Source organism: Rhinoraja longicauda, chromosome 21 (assembly GCF_053455715.1).
Source record: "Rhinoraja longicauda isolate Sanriku21f chromosome 21, sRhiLon1.1, whole genome shotgun sequence".
NCBI lineage: Eukaryota > Metazoa > Chordata > Chondrichthyes > Rajiformes > Arhynchobatidae > Rhinoraja > Rhinoraja longicauda.
The window spans coordinates 10341998-10368217 of record NC_135973.1 but is presented as its reverse complement, the minus strand read 5'-3'; the positions used below and the strand labels follow the sequence as shown (position 1 = coordinate 10368217).

The window sequence follows — 26220 nt, the reverse complement described above, 5'->3', positions numbered from 1 at the left end:
TATCCTTTGTAGAGTCATAGAGTCTCACAACATGGAAACAGGCCCTTCGGTCCAACTTGACCATACCGGCCAATATGTCCCGTCTACACTAGTCCCACCTGCCTGCGTGTGGCCCAAATCCCTCTAAACCTGTCCTATCCATGTAACTGTCTAAATGTTTCTTAAACTTTCCAATAGTCCCAGCCTCAACTACCTGCTCTGGTAGCTCGTTCCACACATCCACCACCCTTTGTGTAAAAAAGTTACCACTCAGGTTCCTATTAAATCTTTCTCCCCTCACCTTAAACCTAGGTCCTCTGGTCCTCGATTCGGTGCATTGTGAACCCCTTGATTATATTCATGTGTAGTCTTTTCTTTGACTGGATAGCACGCAAACAAATGCTTTTCAATGTATGTCGGCACACACGATAACAATAAATATACTAAAGTAAACGAGGCATAAACAAGCACATTATTCAAAATATATTATATTAGATGAGGGTTTGGTTTCAACATCAGAAATGTATATATTTCTGCCTTTTGAAAATTATTCTGTTTAATGGAAAAGTGTAAGAGGAAAATGGAAATGTAAGAGTTGAACTTGTTACATCTTGTTCAAATGGAAGAGTTGAACCAAGAGAGGATTGTACAGTTTGAAAGTGGATGCGTTGAGATATTATTCAGCAGAATTGGGTTGTGCTTCTTTGCGTTGGGCGGGGGTGGGGGGGGTGGGGGGGGGGGGTGGGGGGAGAAGTGAAGCACAAACAGCAGGTGGTTATCTTAACGCTCGTACACAGAAGGGTGAAGCTTACTGGTGGAACCTGGGTCCAGCCCATAAGCACTCAGCCTATGACAGTCGGGTCTTGGTCAGAGATGATCTCCGCTGCTACCTATAAAAGTGGAGTCAGAACTCCAGACCGACACAGCTATCTTGTGCAAGAAGTGGCAGTGAAAGCTCAACCTCCAAAATGGTGAAAATAACAGACAAAGAAGCCGCGTACATCACCGAGATCTGGAGCAAATTGGACAAGAAAGTGACAACTGCCCATGCCCTGGAAAGGTATGATGAAAATGTCTTTTTGATTTAAGTTTAGTTCATGCATTATATCTTCAAGTCTGGTTGCAATGAAGGTTCTTTCATTCTCAATGCATTTGTAAACCTTGCTACAGGGTGAGGGAGCAGGTATTCAACAGGGCACTGAGGTTCCAGTCAGATCTACGGATGCTCTGTTGTTATCATGATGCAAATTGACTCAATGATGAGCCAGGGGGGGTTAAATGGTTTCCGAGCTTTCACAAAACCCTGGATGACTTTTGCTTTTCCCCTCCAGGGTGTTCACGGTCTATCCCTGGACGACCAGGCTGTTTAAAAGCTTCCATGGCCATTTCAAAGCCGGCGACAGTGGTGTCCAAGGTCATGCAGAGAAAGTTGTAGGAGCTCTGGATACGGCAGTCTTGCACCTGCATGACATAGACGCTGCCTACAAGAAGCTCAGCGAGAAACATCAACTCATTGGAGTAGACACTCAAAACTTCAAGGTAGGAACTTGAGTGGAAAGTTGATTCACTAATCCTTGTTCACCACTCATCAGTTGCGGCAATGTGTCCTGCGTCGTTTGTGCGGCTCAGTGTGGCAGCAGTTAGTGTGGCTGCTTCACAGCTCCCGTGAGGATGGTTCAATCCTGACCTTGGCTGCTGCCTTTCAAGAGTTTCCTTCAGGTTTCTGCGGCTACAAGCTAATCAGTTACTGTGCATTACCCAATGGGTTGGCAAAGAGAATCTAAGGGGCTTTGCTGGGCATCTACGGGAGCAGAATAAGTTATAGGATTACAGGGAAAAGGAGAGGGCTAATGGGCTTGCACCACTGGGAGGTGGCGTGGACCCAATGGGCAGAACGGCCTCATTCCGTGCCATTACCCGTGAGATCACTGGAGGATTTGGGGTTTGATTTTTGTTCCATTTCTTGTCTAATTATTGCTCTTTTCATTTCCAGCTTCTGGGCCAAGCCTTCCTTGTTGAACTCGCCATTCTGCTCAAAGAAGGGTTCACACCCGAGCTGCACGAAGCTGCATATAAGTTTTTCCTAGCCGTCGCAGGAGGTCTTTCCAGCCAATACCATTAGATCTGCATCCACCTGCATCCTCCACCATCTTCAACGTGTGCAATGAAAACATGCATCCTTGCCTCAATACACTCTGTGTGCTAAATGAACTCGTGTAACACCAGGTTCAAATCATGCTAAAATAAAGGTGGTGCAATATTCCACTTTGTCTGTTAATTTCTCCTGAAATGTCTTTCTGCTTCAATAAAGAAACGATCTTTCCCTCACAATTACCTCAGCTAGATGAAGGAAAAAAAATGTTCCCGATGTTGGGGGAGTCCAGAACCAGGGGTCACAGTTTAAGAATAATGGGTAGAGTATTCGGGACAGAAATGAGGAAAAATCTTATTCACCCAGAGAGTTGTGAATCTGTGGAATCCTCTGCCACAGAAGGCAGTGGAGGCCAATTCACTGGATGTTTTCAAGAGAGAGTTAGATTTAGCTCTTTGGGCTAAAGGAATCAAGGGATATGGGGGAAAAAGCAGGAAGGGGGTACTGATTTTAGATGATCAGCCATGATCATATTGAATGGCGGTGCTGGCTGGAAGGGCCGAATGGCCTACTCCTGCACTTATCTTTCTGTTTCTATGTTTCTATGAGGTTGACATTGGTCCTATCTTATAAAAAGAAACATATTTTACACAGGGTTTTCACTGCTTCAGGCCTGTGTGAAGCTCTTTTCATGTGGCAACATAGAGTTAATACAAATTCACTGCTGTACTTTGGGGGAAAACGGTAGCCAATTCTTCATGTGTTTCACAGTTCGTGGATGCAAGGGAACACAATGGGGAAGTTAATAGTGACGTATTGAAGAAAGGCCACGTTACAAAAGAGTCTATTGAGGTCTTTAAATGCATTAAGGTAGACAACCCCTCAGGACCTGATCAAGCATATCCAGGGACATCAACTATGAACAGACTGTGAACCACGGGTGTCAGGGGTGATGGGGAGAAGGCAGAAGACTGGGGTTAGGAGGGAAAACAAGATCAGCCACGATTGAATGGCGAAGTAGACCTGATGGGCCGAATGGCCTGATTCTACTCCCATCATTCATGAACTTGTGGAATTGTCCAGCTACTGGTGGCAACACGTTTATCTTCATTAACCACGGATGGAGTAAAGGAAGGGGGGTGGTAGCTGTGCCCCATTTTAAAAAGGTTGCAAGGAAATTTCTGCGAACTGAAGAAAGGGAAGCCTTATATCAGTGGTGGATAACTTACTGGAAGGGATTATACATGCATCTGGAAATCCAAGGACTGATTCAGGATAGGCAGCATAGGGTAGCTTGGTAGGCTCTCTGGAAGGTTATATGACATGCGCTCTAGGCCAGCCAGCCAATACATACAACATTGGCTTGAAGGTAGAAAGCTGAGGGTGGTGATATTGGGATATTTTTCTTTCTACAGGGCTCCAAAAGTGGTGTATCACTGGGATCGATGCTAGGTCCACTGTTGTTTCTTATTTATCTGAATGATTTGGATGTGAATATTAGGGGCATGGTTACTAAGTTTACGAATGAAAACAAAATTCGGGATATAGTGGACAGTGAAGATGGTCATCTATCATTACGATGGGATCTTGATCAGCTGGGTCAATGGGCCAAGGAATGGCAGATGGAGTTTAATTTGGATAAATGAGAGGTTTTGCATTTTGGTGCTTCTTTCTTAGATACCTTGCCATAGTTAATAGACAATAAACAATAGACAATAGGTGCAGGAGTAGGCCATTTGGCCCTTCGAGCCAGCACCGCCATTCACCGTGATCATGGCTGATCATGCACAATTAGTACCCCGTTCCTGCCTTCTCCCCATATCCCTTGACTCCACTATCATTAAGAGCACTAACTAACTCTCTTTTGAATGCATCCAGTGAATTGGCCTCCACTGCCTTCTGAAGCAGAGAGTTCCACAGCTTCACAACTCTCTGAGTGAAAAAGTTTTTCCTCATCTCCGTTCTAAATGGCCTACCCCTTATTCTTAAACTGTGGCTCCTGGTTCTGGACTCCCCCAAAATCGTGAACATGTTTCCTGCCTCTAGCGTGTCCAATCCCTTAATAATCTTATATGTTTCAATAAGATCCCCTCTCATCCTTCTAAATTCCAGAGTATACAAGCCTAGCCGCTCCAGTCTTTCAACATACGACAGTCCCGCCATTCCGGGAATTAACCTCGTGAATCGACGCTGCTCTTAAGCATTGAAGTATCTGAATGCAGCAGATTGTAGGGCCATATAATTTCTTCTTCACCTGGGATCACCAATGTATGTCGGTGACTCTGAAAGAGGGTTTTCGATTGATTGCCTGAAAAATACAGCATGGAAACAGGCTCTTCGGCCCACTGAGTCTACACAACCATACATTCACTCAAGTTTTAAAGAGACACAAAATGGTGCAGCAATTCAACGGGCCAGGCAGCATCCCTAGAGAACATGGAAAGGTGACGTTTCGGTTTGGAACCCTTCTTCAGACCCAAAAAGTCGCCTATCCATGTTCTCCGGGGATGCTGGCTGACCTGTTGAGTTGCTCCAGCATTTTGTCTATCCTTGGTAAACCAGCATCTGCACTTCTTTGTTACAGCACTATAGTTCCACATTAGCCCACTTTCTCTTCAACTCCCTATAAAGTAGGGGCAACCTACAAGGCCAATTAACCTACGAACCTGAATATCTTTGGGATTCAGTGGCGCAGTGGAAGAGTCGTTGCCTTATAGCGCCAGAGATCCGGGTTCAATCCTGACTACGGGTGCAGTCCGTATGGAGTTTGTATGTTCTCCCCGCGACCGCGTGGGTTTTCTCTGAGATCTTTGGTTTCCTCCAAAGATGTTCAGGTTTGTAGGTTAATTGCGTTGGTGTAATTGTAAAATTGTCCCTAGTGTGTGTGGGATAGTATTCATGTGCTGGGATCGCTGGTCTGTGTAAACTCGGTGGGCCGAAGGGCCTATTTCCACACTGCATCTTTAAACTAAACTAAACTAAACTAAAAAAATGTATGAGGAAACCAGAGCACCCAGAAGAAATCCACGCAGTCATGGAAGGAATGTGCAAACTCCACACAGACAGCACCCGGGCCTGGGTTATAGGTCGAGCAGGCTAGGACTTTATTCCTTGGTGAGCAGGTGGATGAGGGGCGATCTTATAGAGGTGTACAAAATCATGAGAGGAATAGATCAGGTAGATCAAGAACCAGAGGAGGACATAGGTTTACAGTGAGGGAGGAAAGATTTAATATGAACACGGCGGGTAACCTTTTCTGCTGCCGAACGGGCTGCCGAGGAGGTGGTTGAGGCAGGTTCTATTGCATTGTTTAAGAAACATTTAGACTGATCCATGGATAGGACATGTTTGAGGGATATGGGCCAAACGCGGGCAGGTGGGACTAGTGTAGATGTGGGCAAGATGGGCCGAAGGCCCTGTTTCCACGCTGTGTGACTCTATGACTTTATGACTCTACCAAAAGCACAATTTGATGATTGACCTGGAAATAAGTATGAACATATGACAAATTGATGCCCAATTGCACTGTGCTAGAAAGAACAGTGAAATTCAATCCAATTCAAGGATCCCCACTTTTATGGCTACGCTCCCTTCACACTGCCACCATCAGGCAGGAGGTATTAAAAACCTGAAGTCCCACACCACCAGGTATAGAAACAGCTACTTTCCTTTGAACAGCTACTTTCCTACAATTGTGTAGGAAGGAATTGCAGATGCTGGTTTAAACCGAAGATAGATACAAATAGCAGAATTAACTCAGCGGGTCAGACAGCATGTTCTGGAGAAATGGAAGTGTTCTAAAAATGCAGTTTAAAACAGTAAGGACATGGACAGTTCATCACATAAAAAACACAGATTTATATAAAAATATAAAATAAAAAATAACAATTGAAAGTTACTTTTAATTACCTCGTCTAAATTGTTAATATATATTGGAAATAACTGGGGTCCCAGCACTGAGCCTTTGCGGCACCCCACTAGTCACTAGTGTTGATTAACAGCTGGGAAACAAAGCACAAAAATAAACAGACCCATCTCGGACAGACAAGCATTGGTTAATGGAGGTACAAGGTACATGGAGAGGACAGGTTTGGAGGGATATGGACCAAATGGTGGCAGGTGGGACTATTGTACCTGGCACATATTGGCCAGTGTGGGTAACTTGGGCCGAAGGGCCTGTTTCCACACTGTATCACTCTATGCCTCCATGGCTCTAAGTGGCTTAAATGCCTGGACTGCAAACAGTTACAATCTGAACTGATAATATTACTGTGAGGATCAAACGTGACGTATCCAGGCTGGCTGATGAAATGAACCAAATTGTGAATGGAGGTTCTGATGAGGATACAAGGTGTTGTAGGAAAGTTGGGTGGATTGGCAATGATGTGGAACAGATATGAAAAAAATCACTTCTGACCTCATGACCGAAGAAGGGTCACAGCCCGAAATGTCAGTTAATCCATGTCCATCAGAGATGCTGCCTGACCCGCTGAGTTACTCCAGCACTTTATGCCTTTTTTTCCAGAAATCTCTCCATTGATTCCAAAGTTCAAATCATTAATGTGAATTGGCAAATGGCAGAATCCATCACAAATCCATATCGCAAAATCATCACGGACAGAGGAATCTATTCATTCCATTGGGAATACTGAACCTCCAATTAATTCTTAATTAAGTTCTGCATTTCCTGCAATATTTTCCGTGGAATTTCCTTACCAAGCTTTGAGGTTTCTTTCTGTTAACAGAACAGAACAACTTGATGTTACAGAAAATATTTTCTTTCGTGTGTTATACCTTACACCTTGCAACGGACTTCCAGAGATTTTGAGAGAAATAATAACGATGATGGTGTTCCAAATTTACCACGTTTTACTGGCAAATTGCCAGTTGGAATCTATACACTAAAACTCTCGTTTGTTCGATTGTTTGTTCCTGAACTACAGCCAAAACGGTACAGGATAGCGCGACAGTTTTAAGCCCACCTTACTCACCGTCGTCCCTTTGGTGCTAATGGAAGAAGTTTCATTGGAATCGGTGTTATATTTTTTAAGTTATTCACATTTTAAAGTTTAAATCTATTTCCTAGGGAGGGAGGGGGGAGGTAGGGGGAGGGGGGGGGGGAGAGGGGAGAGGGAGGGGGGTGGTGGAGGGGAGGGGGGTGGTGGGGGGGAGAGGGTGCTGCACCAATGCAGGAGAGGTTTGGGCCCAACGGGTCCACTTGGTCTAGTGTTTTATAATTCAGTGACTGTATATTTAAAGCTGCATTGATAACTGTTTTTGGAAAACAAATTCCTCATATTTAATTTGTAAAGCTTGCTTTAAGTAGTTAGTCTTGATATTCTGCTGAATAAGGATGAGGTTTCCGAGGACTTCGAAGGATGACTAAAATAGGCCAAAGTCAGCATGGTTTTGTGAAAGGGAGATTTTGCCTGACAAGTCTATAGCAGCATAGATAAAGGAGTGGCAGTGGATATTGTTTACCTGGATTATTGGAAGGGCTTTGATAAGGTGCTGCACATGAGACTGCTAAACAAGATGAGAGCCCATGGTATGAGAGGGGAGATACTAGCATGGATGAAAGATTGGCTGAATATCAGAAGGCAAAGAATGGGATAAAGGGGGATTTTTCTGGTTGGCTGCCAGTGACTATCAGTGTTCCGCAGGGGGTCGGTGCTGGAGCCGCTACTCCTCACGTTGTACATCAATAATGTGGATGATGGAAATAATGGCTTTGTGGCAATGTTTACAGATGATACAAAGATAGGTGGAAGGGCAGGTAGTATAGACGAAGCAGGGACCCTGCAGAAGGACTTGGTCAAGTTGGGAGAGTGGACAAAGAAGTGGCAAATGGAATACAGCGCAGTAAAATGTGCGGTCATGCACATTGGTAGTTGGAATAAAGGCATAGACTCTTTTCTAAATGAGGAGAGAATTTTGAAATTGGTGGTGTAAAGGGACTTGGTGCAGGATTGCCAAAAGGGTTCTTTGTTGTTTAATCAGTAGCAAGAAAGGAAAATGTTAGCATTTATTTAGAAAGCACTAGAATACACAAAAACCGGGATATAATGCTGAGGCTTTATAAGGCACTGGTCAGACTGCATTTGGGGTATTGTGAGCAGTTTTGGGCCCCATATCTGGTGAAGGATGCCCTGCCATTGGAGAGGATCCAGATGTACTTTATGAGAATGATCCCGGGGATGATCGGGTAAATTTGAGATGAGCGTTGGATGTTTCTGGGCCTGTGCTCGCCAGAGTTTAGAAGGACGAGGGGGGGACCTCATTGAAACTTACGGAATAGTGAAAGGCTTGGACAGAGTGGACATGGAGAGGATGTTTCCACTAGTGGGAGAGTCTAGGTCTAGAGGCCACAGCCTCAGAAAAAAAGGACGTACCATTAGAAAGAAGATAAGGAGGGATTTATTTAATCGGAGGGTGGTGAATCTGAGGAATTAATTGCCACATACGGCTGTGGAGGCTAAATAATTGGGTATTTTTAAAGTGGAAATTGATAGATTCTTGACCAGTACGGGTGTCAAAGGTTATGGGGAGAAGACAGGAGAATGGGGTTGAGAGGGAAAGATAGATCAGCCATGATTGAATGGCGGAGTAGCTGATGGGCCGAATGGCCTAATTCTGCTCCTATAACTTATGAACTTATGTGTAAAAGGCACATGAAGGGATTTTGATGCCACAATGTAGAAATGCTATTGTTTAGGAAGCTTCAGTGTTTGACCCATTTACAATGGGAAAGGTGATCACCACGTAAACAGGCATTTATGATGGCAGAATGCTTTGATGTAGGAATTTCCCCTTCTTGTTTGTAGTTATCTCATGGTATTTAATTGAGTTTACTTTAAAGGTACATGGGAACACAGAAGCAGGCTCTTCGGCCCACCGAGTCTGTGCCGCCCAGCGATCCCCACACACTAACACTATCCTACACACACTTGGGATAATTTACAATTTTACCAAGCCTATTAGCCTCCAAATCTGTCCGTCTGTGGAGTGTGAGGGGAAACCGAAGGTTGTGGATGAAACCCAAGCAGGTCATGGGGAGAAGGTAAAAATTGCGTATAGACAGCGCCCGTGGTGAGGATCGAACCCGGGTCCCCACTGCTGCAATGCGGCAACTCTACCGCCGAGTCAGGATAGGTGAGAGGAACCTAAGGGTATTCTCTGTGATCTCGCCACGGGCACGCGTGACACGTTTCATGGTTCGTATTCCGAAATTTGCGCACGTTTAATAAATCAGCTGCAGCAAACTCCAAAACAATGATGGAAGCGAATGTTTATTGAGCACTCAGCTCTACCAATTACACCAAAGTTCACGAATTACAACTTGTGAAAAAGATCAAAAGGAGAGAGAGAGAGAGAGAGAGCAAAGGCAAACGCAATATTTGCATTTAAAGGAAGAATGATTTTATTGGTCGTCATTTTGAGAAAATAGGCAGGTGTGGATTGGAATGATGATCTTGCTGACATCCACAATAGTTGTTTGACTGCATCTTCACCGGTACTTGGAGCTCAATTGGTGTACAAGTTCCTCAAGGAATTTGTCGATGGCACGGTGAGTTGCAGGGCTGAACGTGGGCAGACGAGTGGCCAGGGTGACCACAATGATGTCAGAAAACAGCTGTGAAAGTAAAACAGGACATCGTGAGGTGGTGCTAATATATTCTCAATGCATCTTTTTTTTTTTTTTGCATGTTTGCACTTTGAGGATCTTTTATGTGCGATGCACGGGCCAAAATATCCCCAGCCTAAACACGTTCAGACTGCGGAAAGTGCACATAAATGAACTTGAAAATGCATTGCTGTTTGTCCGACTCTAACGTCACGGTGTGTGACACGGTAAGGATATGAAAGGGTTACCTACCTCAAAGTTGTGGGGATCCACAAGCAGTTCATGACCATGTTTAGTGGCCAGCTTCTCCAGGTGTTTGGGCAGGTTGTCCAGGTTTTCAGCCGCCTTCAGCACGGCATTTATTACCTTGGCGCCATGAGCTTTGACCGGGGCATCGGTGGCATGGTAGCCGCTGAAATTCGGGAAGTATGTCTTGGTTTGAGGATGGAGCTCAAACAGCCTTCAAGGAACATGGGAAAGAAAGGCAGAGAAGTAATTTGCAGACGCAGGGTACAATAAATCTCTCCTCGGATTACACTCCATTACTTCCAGACTAGCAATTACATTAGTTTGGAAAAACTGCAACTCCATTCAGAGAGTGGAGCTATTGCACACTTTATTAATAATTGTATCGCTGTTCTTGGGAAATGCAAGAAAAATGTTGACAATCACAAATAATCGATGAAAGAACAGTCAATATTCTGAACGTTTAAGAACATTACCTGGCTAAGGCATCAGCACCCACAGCTTCAGCATGTGCCTTAATGAGTTCGGTCACATGGTGGATTTCTTGTTTGTCGGCGTCTGAGAGGGCCATTGTTGCTGAGTTTTTCTCTCTTGCCGATCTCTCGGTGCTTGCAAGATAGCTCCTGCTCGACGCGCCCTGTATTTATTGCCATCCGAGCCGAGCCGCCTCTCCCCTCCCCTCACCTCCCCATTGGTGGTGGGGACGCACTCACGGTCTATTGGATGAGCTCAAACGTAGTGATGAGGGGCGACACCGAGAGAGAGACAACCACCTGCTTCACTCACAGCTGTTAGCAAAGATATCCCACTGCACAAGGCACAACCCCTCCGCCCCACACACTTCAATTTGAAACAGTAAGTGGAAAAAAAAACTGCAGATGCTGGTTTAAATCGAAGGTAGACACAAAATGCTGGAGTAACTCAGCGGGTCAGGCAGCATCTCGGGAGAGGAGGAATGAGTGACATTTCGGGTCGAGTCTGAAGAAGTGTCTTGACCCGAAACGTTACACATTCCTTCTCTCCTGAGATGCTGCCTGACCTGCTGAGTTACTCCAGCATTTTGTGTCTACCTTCAATTTGAAACACTGTGGCAAAGGTTTACAGTTTGCGTCATGTAAATCTCCAGTAAATATACCTAAATGTATTGTGTTTCATATTATTTCATTTATTATTTTCACGCGTGCCGAGGTACAGTGAAAAGCTCTTGTTTGCGTGCTATCCAGTCAAAGAAAAGACTATGCATGAATACAATCAAGCCGCCCAGAATTCACAAATAAAGGATAAACATTTAGTGCAAGAAAAGTCCGATAAAAGGTCTCCAATGAGGTACTTGGGAGGCCAGGACCGCTCTCTTGTTGAAGATAGGATTGTTTAGTTGCCTGATAACAGCTGGGATGAGATTGTCCCTGAATTTGGAAGTGTACATTTTCAGGCTTCTATACCTCTTGGCTGGTGGGAGAAGGTGACCATGGTGAGACTGGTCTTTGGTAATGTTGGTGGCCTTGCCCAGCCAGCGTGAGGTATAAATGGAGTCAATGGAAGGGAGGTTCCAATAGTCTATTGTCTATTCCTCACATATTCGTCTTGAGAGCCTCTTAAATGCCACTATTAGTTCCACTTCCACCACCAGCCCAGTCTACATATCTGCTCCTCATTCTGCCACTGGTTATTGGTGAGCCTGTGCCTGTAGTATAATGCCATTGGGATGTATGGCCTTCCTCGTTTTTCATCTCTACCATATTGCCTGTGAATGAAAGGAGGGGGAGTATGAGTGTGAACCCAAAGGTATGAACATTGAATTCTCCTACTGTAGATAAATACAAATGCCCCTCCTCTTCTTTCCCCCATCCCGACCCCCCTCTACTTTCCCCTGCCTCCCCTTCTCTCTTCTGTGCCCCACCTTGACTCAAACCTATATCCTTCCTCTGGCTTCATAATTCGCTATTCTTCAATCCTTTTATCTCAAACCTGTTTTTCATCTCTGGCCTTGCCCAACCATCTGCCTAAGGACCCCCCCACCCCCACCCCCCCCCCCCCCCCCCCCCCACCCCCATCCCTCCCTTTTCTTCAATGAGACCTGGGTGTCCTTGTACATCAGTCACTGAGAATAAGCATGCAGGTAGAGCAGGCAGTGAAGAAAGCTAATGGCATGTTGGCCGACATTATTAGAGGATTTGAGTTTAGGAGCAAGGAGGTCCTATTGCAGTTGTACAGGGCCCTGGTGAGATCACACCTGGAGTATTGTGTGCAGTTTTGGTCTCCTAATTTGAGAAAGAACATTCTTGCTATTGAGGGAGTGCAACATAGGTTCACCAAGTTAATTCCCAAGATGGCGGGACTGACATATGAGGAAAGAATGGATCAACTGGGCTTGTATTCACTGGAATTTAGAAGGATGAGAGGGGATCTTATAGAAACATATAACATTCTTAAGGGATTGGACAGGCTAGATGCAAGAGAAATGTTCCCCATGTCGGGGGAGTCCAGAACCAGGGGTCACAATTTAAGAATAATGGGTAGGTTATTTAGGTCTGAGATGAGGAAAAAAAAAATTCACCCAGAGTTGTGAATCTGTGGAATTCTCTGCCACAGAAGGCGGTGGAGGCCAATTCACTGGATGTTTTCAAGAGAGAGTTAGATATAGCTCTTAGGGCTAACGGAATCAAGGGATATGGGGAAAAAGCAGGAACGAGGTACTGATTTTGGATGATCAGCCATGATCATATTGAATGGCGTTGCTGGTTCGAAGGGCCGAATGGCCTACTCCTGCACCTATTTTCTATGTTTCTGTTAATACTCAGTTTAAACAAGCCTATTGTCCCCAATTTCATTTGCTCCAATTTTGAGTCTGAAGAAGGGTCTCGACCCGAAACATCACCTATCCATGTTCTCCAGAGATGCTGCCTGACCTGCAGAGTTACTCCAGCACTTTGTGTCCTTTTGTTCACCTCCTCCTGCATGTAACCTTATCAAAAGTCTGTTGATAAACCAACACACCACAAAACCTAGATAGAGACAAAATGCTGGAGTAACCCAGCAGGACAGGGAGCACCTCTGGAGAGAAGGAATGGGTGATGTTTTCGGGTCAAGACCCTTCTTCAGACTTCTGAAGAAGAGTCTTGATGCAAAACGTCACCAATTCCTCTCTCCAGAGGTGCTGCCTGTCCCACTGAGTTACTCCAGCATTTTGTCTCTATCTTTGATGTAAACCAGCAATACTACAAACCCTAGTCTCTGATCAATATTAACCATGACATCCTCTGTCTCCTTAGATCTCTTTGAAACCTCTGAAAAGTTAATCATCCGGATTCTTGGAATTTGTCAGTTTTTAAGGTCTTTAACCTTTCCAGTAGAATGTGTCTACTACATTTTTGCTATCTATTTCGTGGTTCTCTATTTTTTTTCTCTGGTGGAACATGAACATAAAGTATTTGCTTACTTCTTCTTCCATTCAATTATATAATTATGTAATTATGTAATTATTTAAATATTCCTCATTTTTTATTCTCTTCACTCTGTTTGTAAAAGAAAACATACATTTGGCCGAATTGGCCTTTTCCTTTTTACATGCCAACGGATGGTCTTAGAGTCTATTTTTGCAAGTTTCACCTCATATTCCATTTTCCCATTAAGTATCAATTCCCTGAATCTTAAGATACTCCCAGTCTTCGGGCTTACTGCTTGTCAAGGCTTTTTTTGGATGCCTTTGCCTTAGATTTAATACTGTCTTTAATTTCATCGATAATACAGAGTTGGAGGGCAATTTTGTGTAGGGATTTGTGCCTTTGTAGCAAAACATGCACTTTTTTCCTCTAGGATCCAGCGAATGTCTTCCCACTGCTACGCCCTTTGCCCTAGTTTCTCAAACTATCATTGCCGATCAGCTCAAAACTTATTTTTTGCTTTTCAACGCATGGACCTGAGGATAAAACTACTCTTTGCTGGGAGATATTTCCCCACAGTTTATTAATGAGCACTTTCTCAGAACTCAGAACAAGATCTAAAACCGTCAGTAGACACACAATGCTGGAGTAACTCAGTGGGTCAGGCAGCATCTCTGGAGAGAAGGAATGGGTGACGTTTCGTGTCGAGACAACTTTTTCAGAACTTTTTCTAAAACCGCCTGCTCCCCTGTCACAATTTCTAATCCTCGTCTATCATTCTTGTCTATAGATGAACTAAATTTCTCTCCAAAGCACAATGTTAAATCCATCTTGCCATAGGACTGTGAATGCCCATGGCTTAGTTTACCATTGAATGGACACACTGAATGGATGTTTACTTTTCGGCACATCTAACAAATTATCGAGTAAAAGCAAGGAACCGCACAGTCTAAAATGTAGAAACTGGAAACTGCAAAGGACTGAAGAAGGGTCCTGATCCGAAACGTCATCTATCCATGTTCTCCAGGGATGCTGCCTGACCTGCTGAGTTACTCCAGCACTTTGTGTGCTACCAAATTATAGATCCCCCTGTAGACAGGCAAAATGTTCCTACTTGAAAGTTAATTGCAGAATCAGCAGTCAAAATGGCTGCAAGGACCATGACAGGCATATTACTGAAGCAGCCCAGTATTTCAGAACACTGACTGAAAATAACTTTCCATCAATGTCCTAAATATTGTTTTCTTTTGTCCTAAACATTCCCTAAGCAGAATCCCATGTCTTCAATCGTACTTTATCAGATTCAATGTTACATCTTACACTAAATGTTGCACCCTTTATCCTTTGTAGAGTCATAGAGTCTCACAACATGGAAACAGGCCCTTCGGTCCAACTTGACCATACCGGCCAATATGTCCCGTCTACACTAGTCCCACCTGCCTGCGTGTGGCCCAAATCCCTCTAAACCTGTCCTATCCATGTAACTGTCTAAATGTTTCTTAAACTTTCCAATAGTCCCAGCCTCAACTACCTGCTCTGGTAGCTCGTTCCACACATCCACCACCCTTTGTGTAAAAAAGTTACCACTCAGGTTCCTATTAAATCTTTCTCCCCTCACCTTAAACCTAGGTCCTCTGGTCCTCGATTCGGTGCATTGTGAACCCCTTGATTATATTCATGTGTAGTCTTTTCTTTGACTGGATAGCACGCAAACAAATGCTTTTCAATGTATGTCGGCACACACGATAACAATAAATATACTAAAGTAAACGAGGCATAAACAAGCACATTATTCAAAATATATTATATTAGATGAGGGTTTGGTTTCAACATCAGAAATGTATATATTTCTGCCTTTTGAAAATTATTCTGTTTAATGGAAAAGTGTAAGAGGAAAATGGAAATGTAAGAGTTGAACTTGTTACATCTTGTTCAAATGGAAGAGTTGAACCAAGAGAGGATTGTACAGTTTGAAAGTGGATGCGTTGAGATATTATTCAGCAGAATTGGGTTGTGCTTCTTTGCGTTGGGCGGGGGTGGGGGGGTGGGGGGGGGGGGGTGGGGGGAGAAGTGAAGCACAAACAGCAGGTGGTTATCTTAACGCTCGCACACAGAAGGGTGAAGCTTACTGGGGGAACCTGGGTCCAGCCCATAAGCACTCAGCCTATGACAGTCGGGTCTTGGTCAGAGATGATCTCCGCTGCTACCTATAAAAGTGGAGTCAGAACTCCAGACCGACACAGCTATCTTGTGCAAGAAGTGGCAGTGAAAGCTCAACCTCCAAAATGGTGAAAATAACAGACAAAGAAGCCGCGTACATCACCGACATCTGGAGCAAATTGGACAAGAAAGTGACAACTGCCCATGCCCTGGAAAGGTATGATGAAAATGTCTTTTTGATTTAAGTTTAGTTCATGCATTATATCTTCAAGTCTGGTTGCAATGAAGGTTCTTTCATTCTCAATGCATTTGTAAACCTTGCTACAGGGTGAGGGAGCAGGTATTCAACAGGGCACTGAGGTTCCAGTCAGATCTATGGATGCTCCGTTGTTATCATGATGCAAATTGACTCAATGATGAGCCAGGGGGGGTTAAATGGTTTCCGAGCTTTCACAAAACCCTGGATGACTTTTGCTTTTCCCCTCCAGGGTGTTCACGGTCTATCCCTGGACGACCAGGCTGTTTAAAAGCTTCCATGGCCATTTCAAAGCCGGCGACAGTGGTGTCCAAGGTCATGCAGAGAAAGTTGTAGGAGCTCTGGATACGGCAGTCTTGCACCTGCATGACATAGACGCTGCCTACAAGAAGCTCAGCGAGAAACATCAACTCATTGGAGTAGACACTCAAAACTTCAAGGTAGGAACTTGAGTGGAAAGTTGATTCTCTAATCCTTGTTCACCACTCATCAGTTGCGGCAATGTGTCCTGCGTCGTTTGTGCGGCTCAGTGTGGCAGCAGTTAGTGTGGCTGCTTCACAGCTCCCGTGAGGATGGTTCAATCCTGACCTTGGCTGCTGCCTTTCAAGAGTTTCCTTCAGGTTTCTGCGGCTACAAGCTAATCAGTTACTGTGCATTACCCAATGGGTTGGCAAAGAGAATCTAAGGGGCTTTGCTGGGCATCTGCGGGAGCAGAATAAGTTATAGGATTACAGGGAAAAGGAGAGGGCTAATGGGCTTGCACCACTGGGAGATGGCGTGGACCCAATGGGCAGAACGGCCTCATTCCGTGCCATTACCCGTGAGATCACTGGAGGATTTGGGGTTTGATTTTTGTTCCATTTCTTGTCTAATTATTGCTCTTTTCATTTCCAGCTTCTGGGCCAAGCCTTCCTTGTTGAACTCGCCATTCTGCTCAAAGAAGGGTTCACACCCGAGCTGCACGAAGCTGCATATAAGTTTTTCCTAGCCGTCGCAGGAGGTCTTTCCAGCCAATACCATTAGATCTGCATCCACCTGCATCGTCCACCATCTTCAACGTGTGCAATGAAAACATGCATCCTTGCCTCAATACACTCTGTGTGCTAAATGAACTCGTGTAACACCTGGTTCAAATCATGCTAAAATAAAGGTGGTGCAATATTCCACTTTGTCTGGTAATTTCTCCTGAAATGTCTTTCTGCTTCAATAAAGAAATGATCTTTCCCTCACAATTACCTCAGCTAGATGAAGGAAAAAAAATGTTCCCGATGTTGGGGGAGTCCAGAACCAGGGGTCACAGTTTAAGAATAATGGGTAGAGTATTCGGGACAGAAATGAGGAAAAATCTTATTCACCCAGAGAGTTGTGAATCTGTGGAATCCTCTGCCACAGAAGGCAGTGGAGGCCAATTCACTGGATGTTTTCAAGAGAGAGTTAGATTTAGCTCTTTGGGCTAAAGGAATCAAGGGATATGGGGGAAAAAGCAGGAAGGGGGTACTGATTTTAGATGATCAGCCATGATCATATTGAATGGCGGTGCTGGCTGGAAGGGCCGAATGGCCTACTCCTGCACTTATTTTTCTGTTTCTATGTTTCTATGAGGTTGACATTGGTCCTATCTTATAAAAAGAAACATATTTTACACAGGGTTTTCACTGCTTCAGGCCTGTGTGAAGCTCTTTTCATGTGGCAACATAGAGTTAATACAAATTCACTGCTGTACTTTGGGGGAAAACGGTAGCCAATTCTTCATGTGTTTCACAGTTCGTGGATGCAAGGGAACACAATGGGGAAGTTAATAGTGACGTATTGAAGAAAGGCCACGTTACAAAAGAGTCTATTGAGGTCTTTAAATGCATTAAGGTAGACAACCCCTCAGGACCTGATCAAGCATATCCAGGGACATCAACTATGAACAGACTGTGAACCACGGGTGTCAGGGGTGATGGGGAGAAGGCAGAAGACTGGGGTTAGGAGGGAAAACAAGATCAGCCACAATTGAATGGCGAAGTAGACCTGATGGGCCGAATGGCCTGATTCTACTCCCATCATTCATGAACTTGTGGAATTGTCCAGCTACTGGTGGCAACACGTTTATCTTCCATAGCCACCGATGGAGTAACGGGAGATGGTGGTAGCTGTGCCCCATTTTATAAAGGTTGCAAGGAAATTTCTGGGAACTGAAGAAAGGGAAGCCTTATATCAGTGGTGGATAACTTACTGGAAGGGATTATACATGCATCTGGAAAGCCAAGGACTGATTCAGGATAGGCAGCAAAGGGTAGCTTGGTAGGTTCTCTGGAAGGTTAAATGACATGCGCTCTAGGCCAGCCAGCCAATACCTATAACATTGGCTTGAAGGTAGAAAGCTGAGGGTGGTGATATTGGGATATTTTTCTTTCTGCAGGGCTCCAAAAGTGGTGTATCACTGGGATCGATGCTAGGTCCACTGTTGTTTCTTATTTATCTGAATGATTTGGATGTGAATATTAGGGGCATGGTTACTAAGTTTACGAATGAAAACAAAATTCGGGATATAGTGGACAGTGAAGATGGTCATCTATCATTACGATGGGATCTTGATCAGCTGGGTCAATGGGCCAAGGAATGGCAGATGGAGTTTAATTTGGATAAATGAGAGGTTTTGCATTTTGGTGCTTCTTTCTTAGATACCTTACCATAGTTAATAGACAATAGACAATAGACAATAGGTGCAGGAGTAGGCCATTTGGCCCTTCGAGCCAGCACCGCCATTCACCGTGATCATGGCTGATCATGCACAATCAGTACCCCGTTCCTGCCTTCTCCCCATATCCCTTGACTCCACTATCATTAAGAGCTCTAACTAACTCTCTTTTGAATGCATCCAGTGAATTGGCCTCCACTGCCTTCTGAAGCCGAGAGTTCCACAGCTTCACAACTCTCTGAGTGAAAATCTTTGGGATTCAGTGGCGCAGTGGAAGAGTCGTTGCCTTATAGCGCCAGAGATCCGGGTTCGATCCTGACTACGGGTGCTGTCCGTATGGAGTTTGTATGTTCTCCCTGCGACCGCGTGGGTTTTCTCCGAGATCTTTGATTTCCTCCAACACCCCAAAAATGTTAAGGTTTGTAGGTTAATTGGGTTGGTGTAATTGTAAAATTGTCCCTAGTGTGTGTGGGATAGTATTCATGTGCGGGGATCGCTGGTCTGTGTAAACTCGGTGGGCCGAAGGGCCTATTTCCACACTGCATCTTTAAACTAAACTAAACTAAAAAAATGTATGAGGATACCAGAGCACCCAGAAGAAATCCACGCAGTCATGGAAAGAATGTGCAAACTCCACACAGACAGCACCCGGACCTGGGTTATAGGTAGAGGACTTTATTCCTTGGTGAGCAGGTGGATGAGGGGCGATCTTATAGAGGTGTACAAAATCATGAGAGGAATAGATCGGGTAGATGCACAGAGTCTCTTGCCCAGAGCAGGGAAATCAAGAACCAGAGGAGGACATAGGTTTACAGTGAGGGAGGAAAGATTTAATATGAACACGGCGGGTAACTTTTTCTGCTGCCGAACGGGCTGCCGAGGAGGTGGTTGAGGCAGGTTCTATTGCATTGTTTTAGAAACATTTAGACTGATCCATGGATAGGACATGTTTGAGGGATATGGGCCAAACGCGAGCAGGTGGGACTAGTGTAGATGTGGGCAAGATGGGCCGAAGGCCCTGTTTCCACGCTGTGTGACTCTATGACTTTATGACTCTACCAAAAGTACAATTTGATGATTGACCTGGAAATAAGTATGAACATATGACAACTTGATGTACAATTGCACTTTGCTAGAAAGAACAGTGAAATACAATCCAATTCAAGGATCCTCACTTTTATGGCTATGCTCCCTTCACACTGCCACCATCAGGCAGGAGGTATTAAAAACCTGAAGTCCCACACCACCAGGTATAGAAACAGCTACTTTCCTTTGAACAGCTACTTTCCTACAATTGTGTAGGAAGGAATTGCAGATGCTGGTTTAAACCGAAGATAGATACAAATAGCTGAATTAACTCAGCGGGTCAGACAGCATGTTCTGGAGAAATGGAATAGGTGACGTTTCGGGTTGAGATCCTTGTTCAGTCTGAAGAAGGGTCTCGACCTGAAAGGTCACCTATTCCTTTTCTCCAGAGATGCTGCCTGACTCGCTGAGTTACTCCAGCTTTTTGTGTCTACTTTCCGACAACTATCAGGTTCTTGAAACAATCTACACAATCCACATAACCTTTTGCTCGGTATTAGACAATAGACAATAGGTGCAGGAGTAGGCCATTCGGCCCTTCGAGCCAGCACCACCATTCGGCACGGTGGCGCAGCGGTAGAGTTGCTGCCTTACAGCGAATGCAGCGCCGGAGACTCAGGTTCGATCCTGACTACTGTTCTGTACTGTAAGGAGTTTGTACGTTCTCCCCGTGACCTGCGTGGGTTTTCTCCGAGATCTTCGGTTTCCTCCCACACTCCAAAGACGTACAGGTATGTAGGTTAATTGGCTGGGTAAATGTAAAAATTGTCCCTAGTGTGTGTAGGATAGTGTTAATGTGCGGGGATCGCTGGGCGGCGCGGACTTGGTGGGCCGAAAAGGCCTGTTTCCGCGCTGTATCTGAAAATAATAAAATAAATATAATCAGTACCCCGTTCCTGCCTTCTCCCCATACCCCCTGACTCCGCTATCCTTAAGGGCTCTATCTAGCTCTCTCTTGAATGCATTGAGGGGCTGAGCTATGGGGAGAGGTTGAGCAGGCTAGGACTTTATTCCTTGGAGCGCAGAAGGTTGAGGAGTGATCTTATAGAGGTGTACAAAATCATGAGGGGGACAGATAGGGTGAAGCACAGGCTTTAACCAGAGTAAGGGAATCAAGAACCAGAGGACATGGATTTAAGGAGAGAGGAGAAAGATTTAATAGGAAACTGAGGGGCAACCATTTCACACAAAGGGTGGTGGGTATATGGAACAAACTGCCATTGGACATAATTGAGGCAGGTACCATAATAACATTTAAAAGATGTGGAAGCAAGGAACTGCAGATGCTGGTTCACAAAACACAAAGACACAAAGTGCTGCAGTAACTTAGCGGGTCAGGCTGCAACTTTGGAGAACATGGATAGGTGACTTTTCAAGTCCCAATCCGAAATGTCACCTGTCCATGTCCCCCAGAGAGGCTGCCTGTCCTGTTGGGTTACCTTAGCACATTTGGGAACATTTAAAAGACATTTGTGCAGGTAACATGGAAAGGAGAGATTTAGAGGGATATAGGCCGTGTGGGCAAGCGGGACTAGTGCAGATGGGGTTTGGTTGGCATGGACAAGTTGGGCTGAAGGGCCTGTTCCGCCGTTGTATGGCTCTCTGACTCTATGAACCTATAACCCTAACCCTACCTTGACAACAGAACACTACTCTTGTACTGACATGGACTTGTTAATTTCTCTTTTTTTTAAATTAAGTTTCTGCACTCATGACCATTTTTAAATTCTGTGCAGTCTTCTTTCTTTTAGAATTTTAAGTGTAATTTATGTATATTTTATTTCTCTCTGAGCTTATCTGATCCTATGTGAGTGCCTTAATGTTGCTGCAGAAAACAGATGATTCATTCAAGCTTATTGTCATCCACAGGGGTATTGTACTTCATGAAACTCCTGTAGATGACAATGGGAGGAGTTGGCTGCGCCTAACGGCTGCGGCTCTCTGGCAGTCTGTTTGTCTTTTTTTCTTTTTTTTTGTTTGTGTCGGTGTTGGGATGGTTTTTGTTTCTGTTTTTGGCTGTGTATGTGTGGTGGGGGGGTGGGGTGTGGGTGTTGGGTGTGGGGGTGGGGTGGGGCGGGGGAAACATTTCTTTTATTAGGTCTCTTCCCCAGGGGTGCAGCTCGCCGCGGGGCCTTCCATCGCCGGCGCGGCTCGGCTGCGGGACTTAACATCGCCAGCGCGGCTCGGCCGCGGGATGTTTCAGTGCCCGGTGCGGCTCGGCCGCTGGACTTAACATCGCCAGCGCGGCTCGGCCGCGGGACGTTTCGGTGCCCGGCGCGGCTTGGCCACTGGACTTAACATCACCAGCGCGGCTCGGCCGCGGGACGTTTCAGTGCCCGGTGCGGCTCGGCCGCTGGACTTAACATCGCCCGGTGCGGCTCGGCCGCTGGACTTAACATCGCCCGGTGCGGCCGCGGAACGTTTCGGTGCCCAGGGCGGCTCGGCCGCGGGGCCTTCCATCCCCTTGCGGGGGCTGTGCGTGTCGTTTGCCTCGGTAGGGGTCGAGCTGCCTGTCCGTGGGTGCGGGGGGAAGAGAGGGGAAGTTTTGTTGCCTCCATCACAGTGAGGGGGTGTTTGGAGTCACTGGGATGGATGTTTGTGTTGGGGTCGGGTGTCCTGTGTTCTTTTCTTTTTTTGCTGTGTTTTGTGTGACTGCTGAAATTTCGTTCGGTGTAAAAAGCCGAGTGACAATAAAGTGTTGTTATGTTATGTTATGTTATGTTTTAAGCTTGAACGTGAACTTGAAGAATTTGTAACGTTAAATTTCTTCAGATATTTATTTAGAGTTCGCAGCTAATCTAGCTTCTAAGTATTGAAACATGTTGCTTAAACAACAGCAACACGATACGAGGTGGGCATTGCCGATAAATGAATGTTCTCTGATCATGCACACACAGATGCACAGAAAAGGGGGTATGGTTTAATTGATCAAATGTATGTTGATCGCCTTATACACGAGAAGAAGCCGATCTTGCTTAAAATGTGCACATTATCTCCTATGGCCTGGTGACTCAGCAGAGAAAATTGCTGTATCACATCTTTGGCTATGCATGCAGGCTGTATGACTGGCCAAGATTATGAGCTGTTTTTCTCTTGGGGAGAGTAAAATTTGATAGCTACTGTACCACACCTTTTCAAAGTACGACTATGCAGCAACGCCAAAAACCTGACAAACTCAGATTAAAATTAACTCTTCTGTGACCCAAATGTTCCAAAGCAATTTTTAAAATGTTCTTTACTGCAGAGATACAGCGTGGAAACACGCCCTTCGGCCCACCGAGTCCGCGCCGACCAGCGATCACCCCGTACACTAGCACTCTCCGACACACACTAGGGACAATTTACAATTTTACCAAAGTCAATTAACCTGCAAACCCGCACGTCTTCGGAGTGTGGGAGTAAAACGGAGCACCCGGAGAAAACCCACGCAGGTCACGGGGAGAACATTCAAATTCCGTACAGACAGGATCGATGCTGTGGTCAGGATCAAACTTGGCTCTGTAAGGCAGCAATTTTACCGCTGCGTCTCTGTGTTTCTTTCAAGAATCAGAGTTTAGGATTATTTTAATATTATTTTAGTACTTAATATTTTAAAGTGAACTGGTAAAATTCATGAGCTAGTGAACATGTCACATGGTTATTTGCTTGGATAGAGTGGATGTGTTTCGACTAGTGCGAGAGTCTAAGATCAGAGGCCACAGCCTCAGAATGAAAGGATGTACTTTTAGGAAGAAAATGAGGAGGGTTTTCCTTAGTCAGAGGATGGTGAATCTATGGTATTCATTGCCACAGAAGTCAATGGATATTTTTAAGGCAGAGATAGATACACTTGATCAGTAAGGGTGTCAGGGGTTTATGGGGAGAAGGCAGGAGAATGGGGTTGTGAAGGAGAGATAGATCAGCCATGATTGAATGGCGGAGTAGACTTGATGGGCCGAATGGCCTAATTCTGCTCCTATCACTTACGAACTACACTAGACCAACTGCTCCAATGTAGATAAATCAGTCCTTAATAGGCAGGGGTGATGACACAAAAACTGGAGTAAATGCATGATGCAATGTGGTATTGGTACTAATTCCCACATCCTCACAAGAGAACTCAACGTTATTTTGCAAAATCTTTCAGCCATTTAGTTTTAGTTACTTTTTAATGTTAAAGATACAGTGTGGAAACAGGCTCTGCGGCCTACCGAGTTCACACCGACGATCACACTCAGTCCTATGTTATGTAGTTTTTTTCGTTTTAGAGATACAGCGCGGAAACAGGCCCTTTCGGCCCACCGGGTCCGCACCTCCCAGCGATCCCCGCACACTAACACTATCCTATACCCACTAGGGACAATTTTTAAAAAAATGTTTAAAAAATATATATTTACCAAGCCAATTAACCTACAAACCTGCACGTCTTTGGAGTGTGGGAGGAAACCGAAGATCTCGGAGAAACCCACGCAGGTCACGGGGAGAACGTACAAACTCCGTACAGACAGCGCCCGTAGTCGGAATCGAACCCGTGTCTCTGGAGCTGCATTCGCTGTAAGGCAGCAGCTCTACCGCTGCGCCGCCGAGCCGCCATTTCTCGCACTTACGAATCCGCTCCCTGCATACTTGGGTCTGGACCTGAAACGTCACCTATTCCTTCTCTCCTGAGATGCTGCCTGACCCGCTGAGTTACTCCAGCATTTTGTGAAATAAATACCTTCGATCTGTACCAGCATCTGCAGTTATTTTCTTACACAACATACTTGGGGCAGTTTACAGAGTTCAGTCAACCGACAAACCCACGCGTCTTTTGGATGTGGGAGGAAATCAGAACACCCAGAGGAAACCCACACAGTCATCAGGATAACATGCAAAACTCCACATGGACAGCCCCCAAGGTCTGGACTGAATCTGGGTCTCTGGTGCTGTGAGGCAGCAGCTCTACCCGCTGTACCACTTTGCAGCCATTATTTGACTCTCCTCTCTCCAGTGAAGAGTTGGATCCTCTATTTGATGTAAACATTTTTGTTTCTAGGTCCTCCTGTCCACAGTAAAAACCCAACCCAACCATCTCAAAGGATGTTAACGTTGAAGCTTCTCAAACCAACATCCCAATGGTGTATAAGTATCCCAAGCCAATTAAGACACTTTGGTAGACACTAAATGCTGGAGTAACTCAGCGGGTCAGGCAGCATCTCGGGAGAGATGGAATGGGTGACATTTCGGGTGTAGTGTATCTGGACTTTCAGAAAGCCTTTGATGAGGTCCCACACAGGAGATTAGTGGGTAAAATTAGAGCACATGGTATTGGGGGTAGGGTGTTGACATGGATAGAGAATTGGTTGGCAGACAGGAAGCAAAGAGTAGGAATAAATGGGACCCTGTCAGAATAGCAGGCAGTGGCGAGTGGAGTGCCGAAAGGCTTGGTGCTGGAGCCGCAACTATTTACGATATATATTAATGATTTAGATGATGGAATTAAAAGTAGCACTAGCAAATTTGCAGATTACACAAAGCTGGGTGGCAGTGTGAACTGTAAAGAGGATGCTAGTGAGAATCTATATTGTATAAAGATGCTATTAGCTGGTATAGTTAATTAGAGATATTGATATTTTGTTGTAGATGGTTGTAGATGGTTACTTTTGTTGTTGTTTTAGCTAATAGAAAATGAATACTTATTTTAAGTAGAAAGCAGTGAAATGGATGCTTGTTTGCAGAACGGTGTTATCATTGGGAAAGAATGTGTTTATTAGTTTAGGAGCGATAGGGAACAGACAGGCGCTAAAAGGTTCCTTTGTTCTTAAATGGGTGCCTTGTTCTGTAGTGTTAACTTGGATGTTGAAGCAGTTAGAAGCAAGGCCATGCAGCTGCAGAATAATAGATAACGTTTTTCTTATTTCTCAATAATAACTCCTTATGTGGGCATGTGTGAAAGTAGGAAAAGTTAGTTTCAAGTCTTCTCTCGGTGATGCGTTTCCCTGAAAGCATGTGACCTGTATTGATGGTTTTGTTTTCTCTGTAACCATGTGAATTGTATTTAGATTGTAATTGGTTGTTGATTTCTATGTAACACCCCTTTTCCTTTCTGTATGAAAAGTTATCAATCTTGGAAAAAGCTGTTCTTTCCCCCTCTCCTTAGTTGAGATCTTTTCAGACAGTGTATTCTATCTGGAGATCCTCACGGGAAGAACCCCACTGTGGAATAAAATCTGTTGAACTCATCCAGTATTCACATTCTTTTTATATCCAGACTAAAGATAAAGAACTCGGATTATCACTGGGAGGTTTCAGGGTGACTTGGACATGTTGAGTGAGTGGGAAGATTGCATGGCAGATGCAGTATAATGTGAGGTTATCCACTTTGGCGGCAAGAACAAGGAGGCAGATTATTATCTCAATGGTGTCAGATTAGGAAAAAGGGAAGTGCAACGAGACCTGGGTGTCATTGTGCACCAGTCACTGAAAATAAAAAATGCAGGGTCAGCAGGTAGTGAAGAAAGTTAATGGCATGTTGGCCTTCATAACGAGAGGATTTGAGTATAGGAGTAAAGAGGTCCTTCTGCAGTTGTACAGGGCCCTGCTGAGACCACATCTGGAGTATTGTGTGCAGTTTTGGTCTCCAAATTTGAGGAAGGACATCTTTGTTATTGAGGCAGTGCAGCGTAGGTTCACGAGGTTAAACCCCGGGATGGCGGGACTGTCATATGAGGAGAGATTGGAAAGACTGGG

At 44.9% G+C, this 26220-nt stretch overlaps 3 protein-coding genes across 3 annotated transcripts; 2 read left to right on the top strand and 1 right to left on the bottom strand.

Annotated features, from left to right (window-relative positions):
* The first annotated feature begins 883 nt into the window (after positions 1 to 883).
* LOC144604232 (hemoglobin subunit beta-like) lies at positions 884 to 2241 on the top strand. Its single transcript, XM_078418450.1, has 3 exons — positions 884 to 1039; positions 1311 to 1518; positions 1973 to 2241. The coding sequence occupies exons 1-3, from the start codon at positions 948 to 950 to the stop codon at positions 2099 to 2101; spliced, it is 429 nt and encodes a 142-aa protein (XP_078274576.1). The 5' UTR covers positions 884 to 947; the 3' UTR covers positions 2102 to 2241.
* Positions 2242 to 9342: 7101 nt separating this feature from the next.
* LOC144604231 (hemoglobin subunit alpha) lies at positions 9343 to 10570 on the bottom strand. Its single transcript, XM_078418449.1, has 3 exons — positions 10418 to 10570; positions 9948 to 10155; positions 9343 to 9704 (listed from the first exon to the last, which is right to left on the bottom strand). The coding sequence occupies exons 1-3, from the start codon at positions 10510 to 10512 to the stop codon at positions 9579 to 9581; spliced, it is 429 nt and encodes a 142-aa protein (XP_078274575.1). The 5' UTR covers positions 10513 to 10570; the 3' UTR covers positions 9343 to 9578.
* A 4973-nt stretch (positions 10571 to 15543) lies between these two features.
* On the top strand, positions 15544 to 16904 carry LOC144604230 (hemoglobin subunit beta-like). Its single transcript, XM_078418448.1, has 3 exons — positions 15544 to 15701; positions 15973 to 16180; positions 16635 to 16904. Exons 1-3 carry the CDS (start codon positions 15610 to 15612, stop codon positions 16761 to 16763), a joined length of 429 nt encoding a protein of 142 aa, XP_078274574.1. The 5' UTR covers positions 15544 to 15609; the 3' UTR covers positions 16764 to 16904.
* The last annotated feature ends 9316 nt before the right edge of the window (positions 16905 to 26220 follow it).